We start from the raw sequence: 15,216 nt of genomic DNA, 5'->3' as shown, positions 1-15,216 counted from the left end.
CAACGGGTCACATTTGACTGTATTTTATTATTAAAGCCATTAAAACTGAACCATGCCCATATGTTTACATCTGAAGCGGAGTAACAGTGATGTCTGGAGGTGGGCAGAGAGGCACTGGATATGATTATGTGCTTTCTTTTTTTCTGCTTTTACTATCCCACATGGTGAAGGTGAGAGAGGCGGGGGAGGGGGGAGACAGAAGAGACTTTTTAGGCTGCTGGAAGAACTAGTGAGGACTGAGATGGCTTTGAATTCATGTCCTGTGTGAGCCTGAAGTGGTGAACCGCCCTAAAGAAAAACAAAAAACAAAACTAGCCTGCATATATCTATGTTCACTTAAAAGGCATTATTAGAACACAAGAGGCTAGTTACTGATATGAAATGTACAGCTGGGTCAGGGCCTTCTGACCATTAAAGCACACAAAACAAAGCTGCTGTGTGTCATGTTCTTAGGGCAGCAGTGACATCAGTGGTTAGTAAAGATGGAGGCTTGAAACATGTAATGATGACATAACCGTCCCCTTCTGATGATGCAAACACTAGGCTCAAAAGTTTCGGAGGCCTTTTATATAATATAACCTCCCTCTATCCTTAAAACTATTGCATGATCACATTTCAGCTTTTAAAAAACAGAACCAAAATAAAACAAAAATGGCATCTGCCTTAGTTCTCTAGTGTCTTTGCTTTACAATTTGTACATCCAGTGGTAATAACAAACCCAGCGGTATATAAGGTAGAAATAAAACAAACAAAAAATGGAACATTCAAATATATTACACGCTTGCACAGGGAGGGTCCCACTGGAAAGCTGGCGACCTGAAGGACAACTTTCACTAAATACACTGGATTTGAGAGAAAGAAACCTAAAAAAGGACAAATGAACAAAATGCAGAAAAGTACTTGCAAATACTTAACATTCACTATATACAGATACAGGGCTCGCTTGGCTGCCACCATGAAGAAGACGACGACGACAGGGGCGGCGACAGCCCGGCTGTCCCAAGCATCATACATGCAGTGGAGCTTCGTAAGAGTTAAAACGCCTATAGACAGCAGTGACGGACATCACTAAAAGCTACAGTCATACACTTGGAGTATAGTCACTCGAGTTTCTCCTTTTTCGGCTTGTTTGGAAGAAATCCCCCAAACGCGAGAAAAGAAAAAAAAGGTCCAGGAGCACTGTTGGGCTAACACTGATGAAAAGAAAAAGCAGAGGGAGATGATGTTTATGTACAGATGCACATTCTTGACATCTCAGGTCATCCTCCTGCTGCTGTGGAGCAGGCTGCGTGTGCGGGGGTCCGGACAGAAAGCGATGTGAGGCGGCCCGTCCTTTTCCTTCTGTGTAAACAATGGAAGCGTCGGCGTGAAGCTCTGCTTCTGTTCAGTAATGGCCAAAATTAAAAAAAAATTCAAACTTGAAAAAAAAAAATATCAGTGCAATAATGTAGGCAGACAAATGACACGACAAACAAATAAGACTGTACAGCTTCTGAAGAAAAACACGGAATGAAACCCTTGTAAACTCATCTGTCCTCCCGCTGCCTTCTCTTAAACTCTGCAGGTAATAAATACACTTGCTGTAGCCGCCTACAGGGGTTTGCAGGCAAGCTTCTCTGCCCTCCATCTTCTACAGCTACACGTACGCACGCCTTTTTTAACTCATAAAACCTACTCAGCTAAGTTGATCTGAAATGTAAAGATGATGTTGCTAGAACATAGTTACTTTCTCTATAAATAGCTTGAAAATAAATATACCTCACATAGTATCACATTGTCTGTAGGATCGTTTCTGTCACGTTTCTAGAGCGGTCGCCGCTGAAGGAGTCGTTCTCCGTGCGCTCCCAATCCTGCGTTCTTACTGCACAGCAACTACTCTGGGGTTAAACCCCTCCTATTCGCACTAAGCCTGTGTCTCGAGAGGAAAGCAGCTTTAACTCGAGCAGGTGAGAAGTGGGACTTCTGCAGCGGCTCCCTCTAACCAAACTCTCTCCTATGACAAGTTCAGCACTGGTTGGCAAATCATCACCTGCGCCGGAAACTCATCACGGTGCAGAATAAAAACAAAAAACAAGACCTTAAAAGACATTCCCTTATTTCTATCATACTTTAAAACGATTTCTTGCTTTTTTTCATATACATGTATATATTTAAAAAAAAACAACTTTCTTTTATCTTTCACCACAGTTAGTTGTGACAGGAACGGCAGAGCGCCCGGACCAATCAGAAACAGACATGTACGGGGCACACGGACAGGGACACCATAAATAAGATATCGAGTGGGGGACGGGGAAAGAACAGCGTCGCCTCTTCGTGGCTCTACTTTTTCTGCAGTGTCGAGTCTCCGGATAGAAGAGCTTTTAAGTTTTGTAATTCCTCTCTCCTCGGCATTTGTGCCTGGCAGCAACGCACCGTCCAAAGAGCTCAGGAGAAGAGAGGAAGAGAGTTGGTCAGCGGCAAAGGTAGAGTAATAGTAGTAGTAATAGTAGTAAAGGTGGTGGTGGTGAAGGCCAGGGGGAGGGGGTGGGTGTGGTGTTGCCCCGTAACAGCATGCTAGTCCTGGCTGATTCTTTTTGTTGTTGTTTGATCGGTGAGGGAGAGATGGTCCAAAAAGCAGGTGCTCACAAGAACGCCATCACTCAGATATGCTCGCCAGAGGAGGGGTGGAGAGGGAGAGTGAGGGTCGTCCATTTAGCCATCCACGCTCTGCTCACACTCCCCTTCCCTCTTCATCCTCTTACTCCTCCTCCTCTACACCAGCTGGTAGCCCGAGCCAGACGTCTGGTCGTATTCTATTGTGTACTGTGTGGTCCAGTCCACCGTGACGGGCCGGATCAGGCCGCAGCAGCGGATTTCAAAGAAATCTATGAGGTTTCTGATGCAGCCGTGACTACAGAGAGACATGAGAGGGGAATTAATGCTGCAAGCTTAAGCATTCTATACATACACATATAGCAGCCTGTTATCTGCCCTCTATTTATTCATTAATTTATTCAAACGTCTTTGCACTCTGCACCATTGCACGTATAAAAATGCTATACTGCTGTGTTAAGTACACTGAGACAAAAACAGAGCTTAATTCTTTCTCTGTGTACAAATACAGGCCAAAGAAATCTATACATCAGAAATTCAACCCTCCAAATTTAATACAATGATACATCTGAGTGAAATTACCTGCACTATCTAGTACTAATATCTAGTGTTCGACTATATGCCAGTACTGTTTAGAAATGTTTTTCCCCCTAAACTTAATCAGTTCAGTAAAGGTCCTGAATCTATTTAGCCTTATTTCAAATTGATGCATTTTCCTGTTATGGTACCAACTAACAACCAAAAATCTTTCACTTTTTTGAGGAAATTCAAAGCCGAGAAACTGACCTGAACAGCTGCTAATATTCCATTTTAGAAAGAAATCACTAAATAGAAAAAACCTGCTTCTGTTTTCTTGTTTTTCACTTTTTGACTTAAAAATTTTTGTGTTTCTCACCCTCAATAGTTTCTTTGGAAATAATATTTAAAATGATGCTTACACTGAAGTGAGTTTAAAAAAGACAACACCGCTGGGAGAAGTTGGTGTCGTTAAACTTTTAAGCATGTAAGAAAACCACAAACTCCCTTTTCCCCTCACTGTGCAGAAGCATCCTCTGCTCCAAAGCTGGATGAGACAATGGTTTAACCTCAGCTGCAGCTTCAGTGAGCTGGTGAGAATGAAGGTCGCTTACTTAAAGGGGCTCTCGATGGAGGTGGCTGTAACTTTAAAGTGCTTGTATCTCCGAGCGTTCATCCTCTCGTTGGTGGTGATTCCGAGAGCAGCGATCTACAAGATGTCAGAGCAAAGAGGTGAGCCGCAATGTAGCACGTAACTCGCTACTGAGAGTCAAAGCGATTACAGCTGTTCTCACTTATATCACAACAACACCTCTCTGCTTTTTCCGATGTAAACTTGGCGTAAACTCGTACCTGATAGAGCTGACACATGATGAGCACGGCCACCCACATGAAGTGGAAGACACTGTTGAGGAACATCCAGAACATCCAAGGGGAGCAGGAGGCGATCTGTGTCAGATAGAGCCAGAAACCATCCTTGGCGTAACTGGTGGCGCAGTGGATCCTCCAGTCTGATTGGGGGAGGAGCGAGGGAGAATCAAAGGCGTTAGCAGAGAAACAGGAGCGGCGTGAGAAATGAGCAACATTTTTAAAAGCGGTATGTTCTGCTTACAGGAGATACAGCCGTACATCATCCAGCAGATCATGCAGAGCAGGAAGAAGAGGTAACCCATGAAGTAGCGGTGATTCCCACTTCCTGTACACAAGAAGCAAGTGTCCTAATGTCACAGCGATACACGTCCAGTTCTCAGTTTAATTGTTTGAACAGAACTGAAGGTTAGACAACAGAGAAATGCAGAAGTAATTCCCATCATTCATTAATGCAGTGCTTCAAGTTAAGAACATGATTACTTGATTTGAGCTTCTCCCTTAAAACTCTGCCCTGTCACTCGAATAATCGCTGCTCATGCACACGTGGCTCTGTTCTTCCCCAAACCTGCACCTTTACTTTCACCCGCACTTCCTGTGCTCCAGGTTAAGCTCTCTTTCTTCTCCGAGCATCAAGTTCCTGGTTGGACTCGTGCTGTGCTGGACAATAAAGAGCATTCTGATCCACTTGACTCTCTCTGAAATGAAGATGGACTGTATCTCTGTAGATAACAGTCTTGACATCAACTCTAACCCAGACTTTTGCCAAATACTGGACTCTGACTCTCTACAGAGATCAAGGAAACTTTGGCATGTGCTACACAAAAAATATCAGCTGTTCATCCTTTTCTCTTGAAGTTCAGCTACATTTTTACTGAAGGTTTTGCACACATATCTGCAGGTTTTAACAAGTTAAATGTTGTTAAAATACTTCTTAACAACTTTAAAATGTGGATGGATGGACCAGCAGAGACACGGTGCATCATCTGATTGCTTTTATACATTTTCAACCTACATGTATACCATCCTGAGTGTCTGTGCATGAAATGTCCATGAGAATCACATATTTGAGTAGGACAGGCTTTAAAATAACCTTAAATAACTATTCCAGTGTTCAGAGAGATGGGGCCAAAAGCAGAGCTTGACATTACTGGTTACATTTGTTTAATCAAAAAATTGAATTCTTTCACTTCAGGATTTAAGGACCCAGTTTTATTGTGCAGGAAAACATTCATTAACTTGGGGGTATGCAGGCATGTTGTATGATTTGTTACGCTACAGTTGCGCAGCAGTTTCTGGGTAAAAATACAATATTTTAATATTAGTAATATTCAGTTCAGTGTATATAATTGTATTGACTGGGTTTATGAGCTCTGTGGTGCCAGCAGGCTGAGAGGACTGTCAGGAGGAGGGACCTGCTGTTTGTTCAGACTGTTTCCTCACTTTCAAAGCTTCATTCTGACCGCATGCTTTCAAAGTGTTACAAGCCCTCTGCCACGCCTTCCTTCCCCTATTATCTACACACTGCTTTCACACCACAATCCTCAGCACACATACTTCCCATTAGCACTTCATTTTAAGGCTGGTTTGCTTTGTGCTCCTCTTCATTTCCTGCACCCTGTCATTAAACCATTCGTCATTGTTGCCTCGACTCTTTGTTTTTACAGGTTCTTTACTTTCTATGACAAATTATTACCTGCTTGTTTATTTGTCTTAGTGGCTGTGCATTAACTCTAACCTTAAGGCGATCTACACTACGGCCCTGCTAGTGTTCCCCGACGTGGCAGTAAAAACCTATATACACTAATTTGCCTCTCTGTTGTGCGGCAGCAGAGTAAATTGAAAGCAGAGCCTTCAGTCAGAACAGCTTCGCTGTAGCTTTTATAAAACACAATGAAAAAAGACAGCTGTGAATGTGGGGAGGAAAAACATGAGCTCTTTGGAAGTGCGTGTGCTGTTGTGATCCTCGTAAATCTGCAGTGCTGGTTCTTAACGTACCCACACAGTTCCCCACCCAGGGACAGTGGTGGTCAAACTTGGCAATGCAGCGGTTGCACACGGCGCAGTGTTTGGACCGAATGGGCTTCCGTATCTGCGGGGAAAAACAAATGATACGTCTTTAGCGTTATCTGTTTTGCTGGAAGTTACAGATGCTTGGGGGCAAAAACAAACAAACAAAAGAGTTTTACCAAACAGGTGCTGCAGAATATGCTCAGATCCAGGCTGCCTGTCTCTGCAAGCTCCACAATTGTCTGGGGAGGTTAAAAAAAAAAGAGAGAAAGAGAGAGAGAATGAAAACCCTAGAAATTCATCTTTGGCATTGCAACACAAGACCAAGCTGAGGCTGAAAGCTCACACTGGAAGCTTGGCTGACTCACAGTGAATTGGGACAAAGGCTTGTATGAATTTAAGATCTCAATTCAATTTCAATGCCTTTCTTTTTACGGCCCAGTTCCTGCGTTAGCTAATGTTGTTCCTCTTGTGTTTTATCAGCTTGCTTTAACAACAAATCTCAAAGTAAATAAATCCAAAATTCGACATCAAAGGACAGCAAGAGTTGGACGGGGATCCTCCACAGGGAACAGAGGGCTCCGTAGCCTTTGTTCTGAGGTGACTGCCCAGCCGCTGCACTGTGCTAACAATGCAGGGTAAATTTAGCTCTCATCAATCACAGGATGGGGATGTGGGGCCCGATAACAAGAAGAGCCTCTGTTGTCTCCTATTAGTGTGTGATAATGAGAGGAAGAGAGACATTAGCCCTCATGCCAGCATACACCAACACGTCAAAACAAGAACAGCCTCTCTGTGAAATACACCCCTGAAAAATTAACAGGTTTTACCTTTTTCTTCTGCTCCTCGGATGCTTTGATGATTCCTGGATCAGACTTCCAGGATTTACCAAAGTTGTAGAACAGAGCCAGGGTGTTAATGAGGAAGGGCACGTGGACGGTGGCAAAGGGGAGATGTGCATGAGGTCAAGGAAGAAGACAGGATTCCATTTGTTACTTTAACGGTGAGCTCCTCGGTTTAAACCAGTGTAACAGCCCCGGTGGCCGATGCAAGGCGATAAGAAACAGCATCGTGCTTCAGCCACGTCTAGACACATTTATCTTGTTGGAGATGTAACACTTTATCAGCAAACTGTTTGAAACCCATTCTAAGCTGGGAATGTTTCACATTCCTGAGTTATAAGAGAAGCAGCGTGGAATTTACTTTCCCTGGAAACTACTGCATTATTGTGCAAGAGAATAGAAACACCCGGCCCAATCTGTTGCTTCAGGAAGTGTTACTACACTGACAGCAGCTTGAGTTAGACTTTCTCTCGTCATAGCAGCTTGACTACGAGGTGAACTGTGACGCAGGGAGCAGCTCTGTCTCATCTCCACCCACCCAAGCTAAAGAGGGAGCGTCAGCCTGTCAAAGCAGCTCGTAGCAGCTTCTGATTTAAACAGTTAATGTATTTCACAGAGAATCAGAGTTATTACATAACTGAGTTAACACATCCATCTAAGAGCATGTAAGGCCAGTTCATCATAACAGAGATGCTCTATTCCTCGGCGAATACGCAAATCAGCAGCCTGTTTCACGGTCCTGTGTTTACCCGTAGACAGTGTGCGCTGTGCCAGCTTTTGGCTGCAGTCTAAGTCAGCTTTGCAGGTGTGCATGACTCAGCTGAATCCCAGAGAAAACAGCAGAGTCACACTGTGAAGTCCAAACTGCCAAATACTCACCTCTGTGTCTGAGAAAAACCTGGAGTGACATGCAGATGTGAAAAAGTACCAGAAAATTCAGACCAACACTAAAGCATGAAGCAGAAAGTGATTCAACAAACTACAGCCACGTGATTTTCAGTCTATAGATATAAACACTCTTTCATAGCAGCTGGTTTAATTGGTGTAACTGGCCTCACACTAGTGACTGTGATGCCCATCAACAGCACATTAACTGTGCTCAACATCACGGTGATCCTTCTAAAAGGTGGCAAATGTGTTGCATTTATGTGCTGAGATCATATTCGGGAAATTGAAACATCTGAACTGATTCTAACTCAAGTGTACTATAATCCAAACGTACAGGGATCCTAGATTTGGTATTTAGCTGATTTCCACAATAAAGTATCAGTCTGTTAAGGCATCCAGAAAGAAGAGATTCTATAACCAATAACATAGTTTTGCTAACTATTTGTTCAACATCTTAGTTTACAGTAACTGCTGACTAGAAAGAAAGCTTCTTTTGGCTGTTCCTTTATTCACAGGGGGTCACCACAGAGGGTGGACCACCGTGTTTGATTTGGCAGATGCCCTTCCTGCCATAACCTCCAAGAGATCTGTCACCACCCGGGACCAAACACAGGATCGTTTGGTTGTTGGGTTAAGGTGTATACTACTATATGATGGCGCCACTAATATCTGGTAAAATTAGTTAACTTCATGACCACAGCTGCACTGAGGCTGATGGGAACACTTGGAGTTGTGCAGGTATGTAGCCATCTACCAAGATCTGAACCTGAAAATGAGCAGAGAGGAGCCTGAACGCCTGAAGGATATTTAATATGTATCAAGGATTTCATGTGAGCCTCACACTGATGCCCGGAAAAGTCAAAGCATCAGCAAAGTCGCCAGGATACATCACAGAACTATTGCACTTTCAAAAGTGCCTACATTCTTTCTAGAGGCCAGCAGGGGGCGACTCTTCTGGCTGTAAAAACATACCTAAGTGCAGAGAATGACCTTATGACCTTAATAAAGATTTTCCTAAATAGTTTATGGTCCAAATCATTTTCTGTTTACACTAAAGCAATAAAGTAGCGGTGAATTTTCAGCTGACATGCTGTGGGTGAAAATTCACCGCTGTGCGAGCATTGCTCAGTTTCTCAGTCAGAACTACCCCCTGGCTTGGTCAGAATCCCCTATTTCAAAATCTCAAACTTCACTGAAAAACAATAATTTAATTTGCAATTGATCCAAAAGTTGGTACATGAAATATGGACCGAACAGAGAACAGGCAGTTCTAGCCACAAGCTAGGCCTTTTAACCAGAAGAGAGAGCTTGGCCTTTTTACTGGCCTTCAAAAAAAGCACATGTTTATTGTAACCATCTAAGCTGTATCATCTTCTGACTCAAATAGTGGCTACAGTTGCACAACCTGATCCTTTTTTTAAAAAATTAAGTGTTGGACACAGAGGATGCACACAAACATTTCATGCTTAACTCTGGAATCTTCTGTCAAAAAATGCTGCATGTAAAAAAGAGACGTGACAGGTTACACCAAACCTCCTAACTGACAACACTGAAGCGGCAATAAGGGTTCAGGATAACAGAGATCAGCAGCAAATCACTATTGTAAGCAGCTATGAAGAAGCACTATGACCACTGTGGTTTTTGTTGGTGAGAAAAACCCTCCAGCACCTTCATGACTGCACTGACTAAGTGATAGAGGCCTATACATCCCTTAGAGCGCATTGATCTTCATAAGTGTCTCTGTAAAGACCTGGGTGCTGATACTGCGCCCGCTCAGATGACCCGCTAAGTTAAACACTCTCTGAACCACATAATTGGTCTACTAACTCAATGACTAGTGGAGATGCTGAAGAGGGGCCGGTGATCAATGCCAATCCTCAGACAAATGGGTCTCAATGCTTCCTTGGGGAGTGATGGTCAGCATGTCCCAACAGCAGCCATTTTTCTTTAGAAGGCCTCGGCGGTGGAAAGGCAGCTGACACAGAGTCATACATGTCACTAATGACAGCATGCAGAGGATGTATAATTAAGCAAGTGCAGGATAAATGGTGCATAGTCATACTGATTATAAACAAAAATCTGCATGAAGTCTCTATACTCTCCTTCCATTTCAATGCCATATTTGAACCATTTTCAGACATTCACCTGCTTGAAACCCACTTAGGAGAAACGTCTTCCCTTCTTTTCCTTCTTAGTACTGAGGGAAATATGATCCAAGTCTGGAAAAGACTTAAACGTGCTCTTACAGAGCTCCACCCACGTCACTTGATCCCATTTCAACAGCAGGCCTGAGGACAATAATGGACTCACAACGGCAGAAAGTGGGTCAGAACTCTTAGTTTAAACCTGGGAGGAAGAAGAAAGGTGTGCAACGTGTCTGTCAAACTCTTTCTGTCCAATTCTGTGCGTTAATATTTTGACTGCCTGCTTATTACAAGTCTGTGTGAATCTGTGGATTTCCCCACAGCATCAGGTGGGTGGGGGTGGTGGGACGTCAAAGTTCAAAACAAGTCCATCTGAGCTGCAGGCATGCATGAAGCTGGGGAGTCGTCCAACCTCCAGTGCAGGGCCTCAGTGCGCAATTTGTTTAACCGGGCCCTGCAGGGTCAGAGAGGGTAAGCCAATGCCTCCCCTGACAGCACAGTCTGGAGAATACAAAGAGGACATTCGAGTATGCCTTAAACAAAGTGCTAGATAGAGCTGGAACAACTTTCTGACAAGCATATGGGTGAGGGACGAGATGAGTCACCTATCGATGTTAAACTCATTTTTTGGAAAATCTGAATTGATCTCCGTCCACCACAGTTGCATAAATAACAGGAATAAGAGCTGGGTGAAGCAAGACATGCAGTCAGTGGAGTGAAGACATGATGGAAATATGACATTTTCACATTGATATACTGTATATCAGCTGCTATTTTCTGCCTCTAGTAACACAAAAATGTCACACTAAATGGACTTTATGGTTGATCTGGTTTATTTTGAAGCCTGCTTTCATTAAACTTTCTTCCTCAAATATGGAGATGAATGTCTACTTGTACCCCTTTTTGTGCATTAAAAAGACTGAACACAATGAAATTGTTAGAAAGTCCAGGAAAGAGTGGCTAAAACTGTGGCTGTTAGTCTCTTATAGCAGCAAGCGCTTATGGCAAGCTTTAGAGAAAACATTCGAGAGATGCTTTGAGTAGCTTTAAACACTTTTACACATGTGGGCAAACAATACATCCAGCTCATCCTTAATCTTAATTTTCTTTTAGCTAACAGCATCAGAGAAATGCTTACTTAAAACCTTTCTGTGTCTCCTGCTGTTGCTATGCAGGAGTGTAAACAGTGACATTACATTTATCATTAAGTTCTAGTTATAAATGATGGTAAATGGACTTGTTCTTATATAGCGCTCATCTACTCTGAGCACTCAAAGCGCTTCATACAACTTTATACAATTCCTTCACCCAATCACACCCATTCACACAAGCACTTTTTCTAAACTGTTAAGTGCTTACTGTCTAACATTCATACACAGAGCAACATGGGGTTAGTATCTTGCCCAAGGATATTTGGGATCGAACCACCAGCCTTCCGGTTAGTAGCTGATCTGCTCTACCACCTGAGCTACAGCCACCCAGTGTTGTCGAGAGCACACCACTTCATTTCCATAAATGAGATTAGAAACATTCTGAGTACTAATGTATAAAACAAGCAGTCGACTTGACAACTGGGTGACAGGCTGACCGGTTTCCAGCAGACATGCCACACTCTGCAGCGCTGCACAAGAAAAGCTGACCTGCCTACACACTCTGGGACATGAATCAGCATGCCCTTCAACTGAATAAGCAGAAGAGACCTCTCACTGCATGCAGATTTATGGTTAAATCTGAAATCTTTCAAAGGGCTTATTTTGGTAAATGATTCATGTGCAAACACAATGTATCACCAGCAAACCTTTGCTCTTTTTCAAGATGAATGCACACATGCTAAGCTGGCAGCTCAAGAGCTTGTCTGCTGCTCTAATAGAGCTGTCTCAGCAATATATGGTCAATGCAATCGAAGTGCACCAAACATGCGTGAGAAATCTGCCGAGGACACCAGCAGCATTTAAAAAAAATAACCAAAACGATCTTCAGAGCAGCGTTATCTTTTTCAACAAACTCAGGCCAAAGGTATCCTGCTCTCGCTTCCCATTAGGGGAGCAACGAGGCAGAAAATTAAATGCCGTCCACAAACGAGACCTCTGCTTTCATTTCCTGTAATTAGCAGCTTCGGAACAGAAAGCCAATTCTTTCACTGATTTAAAAAAAAAAAGCAGCAGTGCTGGGAGCAACAGGCACTCGCTCTGTTAGCCTTCACCTACCAGCTGCTACACAACACGCTCTCACAAATATTAACACAGCTGCAGAAAACTAAAGAGCTCCTTCATTTAGACACGCTCGAGCTTTATGGTTCCACTTGTTTCATGTATTTTCAATCAGCTCCTTCTGCTCTTTGCATAAACATCTCTCTCCTCTGACCGCACCTTTATTCCAACTTACTGCTCTGTAACCTGCTCACACAAGCAATTTTCCTGCTAATCTTTAGTTAGCGTCTGCCAACTAAGCTTTATTCTACAGGGTGGGCCATTTATATGGATACACCGTAATAACATGGGAATGGTTGGTGATATTAAAGTCCTGTTTGTGGCACATTAGTATATGTGAGGGGGCAAACTCCTCAAGATGGGTGGTGACCATGGTGGCCATTTAGAAGTCGGCCATCTTGGATACAACTTTTGTTTTTTCAATAGGAAGAGGGCCATGTGACACATCACACTTATTGGTAATGTCACAAGAAAAACAATGGTGTGCTTGGTTTCAACGTAACTTCTTTCATGAGTTATTTACAAGTTTCTCTTTGTTCACAGCCATTGACATGTCGAAGAGGTTAACACGTGAGGAGCGGACCGAAATCGTGTTGATATCTGGTGAACGCAGTAACCGGGTCATTGCAGCAGATTTCAATGCAAGACACCCTACGAGACCACCCATCTCCCATGCTACAGTCAGCAAACTGCTTGCTAAGTTTCGTGAAACTGGTTCAGTGTTGGATTTGCCAAAATGTGGACGCAAGAAAACTGTCACTAATGAAGAAACATCAGATTTTGTTCAGTGATGAGGCAAACTTTTATGTGAATGGTGAAGTTAACAAACAAAACCACCGCTATTGGTCTGACACTAACCCACATTGGATGGATCCCTCCAAGACTGTTGGAACAACAAAAGTGATGGTTTGGTGTGGTATATGGGGTACAACGATAGTGGGTCCATTCTTCATCAATGGAAACCTCAAGGCCACTGGATGTTTGAAATTGCTACATGATGATGTGTTTCCCTCTTTCTGCACTGAAGCTGGCACGTTCCCTGAGTTTTTCCAGCAAGATGGTGCACCACCACATTATGGGTGCAGGTCCGAGCATTCCTAGATGAACAGTTTCCTGGAAAGTGGATTGGTCGTCGTGGGCCAGTTGAATGGCCCCCAAGGTCTCCAGATCTGACCCACTTAGACTTTTATCTTTGGGGTCAGCTGAAGGCAATTGTCTATGGTGTGAAGATACGAGATGTGCAGCACCTGAAACTACGGATACTGGATGCCTGTGCTGGCATTTCTCCTGCAGTGTTGCTATCAGTGTGTGAAGAGTGGGAGAAGAGGGTTGCATTGACAATCCAACACAATGGGCAGCACATTGAACATTTTATAAGTGGTCAGAAACTTGTAAATAACTCATGAAAGAATAAAGTTACGTTGAAAGCAAGCACACCATTGTTTTTCTTCTGACATTACCATTAAGTTTGATGTGTCACATGGCCCTCTTCCTATTGAAAAACAAAAGTTGTATCCAAGATGGCCGACTTCTAAATGGCCACCATGGTCACCGCCCATCTTGAGGAGTTTGCCCCCTCACATATACTAATGTGCCACAAACAGGACTTTAATATCACCAACCATTCCCATTTTATTACGGTGTATCCATACAAATGGCCCACCCTGTACAAGATTCTCCACACCCAGCAATCACATTTACAAAACATGTACTCGTATTTATGACTGATTCATGAAAGGGTCTTTGTAGCATGACTTATCCGTAAATCAAGATTAAAGATACTGCTTTAACATATAAGTGAACTAACCCCAAAAATGTGGACAATAATTTTTACAGTTAAATGATGTGTCACACACACAAGTCCAAGAAAAATATGACAGCGGTGGGCTGAAAAGAGCTTCACAAGAAGCTAACTGATCGCCTTTTTTAACAAATAGATCAGCAGTTGATGCTGAGGAATTCGTCAAGCTGAATCCTCAGAGACAATTTTTTAAATCTTTTAGTGCTTGTTCAAAGCAGCAGCCACAGTGCTGATAATAAAGCAGAGTCAAACACTGAATCCCCACATTGCAAGTCTCTCTCTCTGCAAAAGACTCTTAAATCAGCTAAAGTCCAAAACTACACACGAGTATTCAACATAACCGTTCATGGAAAGTTTTCTGTTTGAGACCATCTCCAAATAATATCACAGCTTTCTGCTCCGAAAACAGTTTTTACACTTTTTTTGCACGGATATTGTGAGTGATACTAAATTTTCCTCAGAGAGAGTAAAGACTGATGTCCTCGCACAGCGGCTCATCACAGAAAGTGTTTCTAGAAGTGTTTTTAACTCCAGATCATGAAAGCATCGACATTATTTTATTACATTTCTGTTTTTTGGCTTTAGACAGCTGTTTGAATCACTCCCATTTACTCCTCTTTTGTCACTGTCAACAATGTCACAGTGATGACCTATCAGGTTTCCAGTTTTACTGAGCTTTGTTTTTACCCTTCTTACAAAAATTGCTAATTTCATCTTCCTGAATATGTTCTCAGTGAGCATGACCTGTAAAGGCAGGCTGTCTTGGTGCTCTAATTTCAGTTCCTTTGATATTTTGTGCATTGGGTAGTGTGGAGTCCACGAAAAACCAAAAGGATATCATTCCAGAACCAATAAAACCAGGTGGTGTACATCCAAAACTTGGTCGCCAGGTAGATTCCCAGAGGGAGAGCGCTGTGCATGGAGTGGTCAAAAAAAGCCCTACAGAGAGAGAAGAGAAGCTGTTTAGCAGTAGGCGGCACTACCTCACTACACTTTCCATGAATGCTATTTGTGCAAACTTTTAACACATCAGCGTGATGCATTCACTGTTGCTAGACTGAATGACACATTTAACCCTGCTCTTTTGACCACATATGGACTCAAGGAAGTATGACGCTTCATCTCTCTGTGCTGCAGTCAAACAGCTGCAAAAATACACGAAGCCATTAGCTGATGACAAACTGCAGCTTGACTCAACAGCATTTACTCACACAACTATTTGTTAAACCAAGTAAGAATTCCAAGATTGTCAGTAAATATGAAGCTGACACCATGGATGATGAATGTTATTGTAGCCAGAGAGCTAACTGCAAGGCACAGTGAATCCTACCAACAGGCCCAGATGG

At 42.9% G+C, this 15,216-nt stretch overlaps 2 protein-coding genes across 3 annotated transcripts in view; both read right to left on the bottom strand.

Annotated features, from left to right (window-relative positions):
• LOC113009462 (serine/threonine-protein kinase pim-2-like) overlaps nucleotides 1-15,216 on the bottom strand; it is a 512,014-nt gene that overhangs the window by 126,042 nt on the left and 370,756 nt on the right. The window lies entirely within an intron of this gene.
• Nucleotides 8-15,216, bottom strand: part of zdhhc17 (zDHHC palmitoyltransferase 17) — a 33,810-nt gene continuing 18,601 nt past the window's right edge. For both annotated transcript variants that reach the window (XM_026147761.1, XM_026147762.1), the window contains 8 exons: nucleotides 14,709-14,809; nucleotides 6,816-6,940; nucleotides 6,165-6,227; nucleotides 5,974-6,067; nucleotides 4,220-4,303; nucleotides 3,961-4,118; nucleotides 3,723-3,817; nucleotides 8-2,890 (listed from right to left, as the gene is read on the bottom strand). In XM_026147761.1, coding sequence (XP_026003546.1) covers nucleotides 2,752-2,890; nucleotides 3,723-3,817; nucleotides 3,961-4,118; nucleotides 4,220-4,303; nucleotides 5,974-6,067; nucleotides 6,165-6,227; nucleotides 6,816-6,940; nucleotides 14,709-14,809 — 859 coding nt within the window. In that variant the 3' untranslated portion in view covers nucleotides 8-2,751. The remainder of the gene's footprint in view (nucleotides 2,891-3,722; nucleotides 3,818-3,960; nucleotides 4,119-4,219; nucleotides 4,304-5,973; nucleotides 6,068-6,164; nucleotides 6,228-6,815; nucleotides 6,941-14,708; nucleotides 14,810-15,216) is intronic.

Source organism: Astatotilapia calliptera, chromosome 17, assembly GCF_900246225.1.
Source record: "Astatotilapia calliptera chromosome 17, fAstCal1.2, whole genome shotgun sequence".
In the NCBI taxonomy this organism is placed as follows: Eukaryota; Metazoa; Chordata; class Actinopteri; order Cichliformes; family Cichlidae; genus Astatotilapia; species Astatotilapia calliptera.
This window is presented reverse-complemented; position numbering and strand designations above follow the sequence as displayed.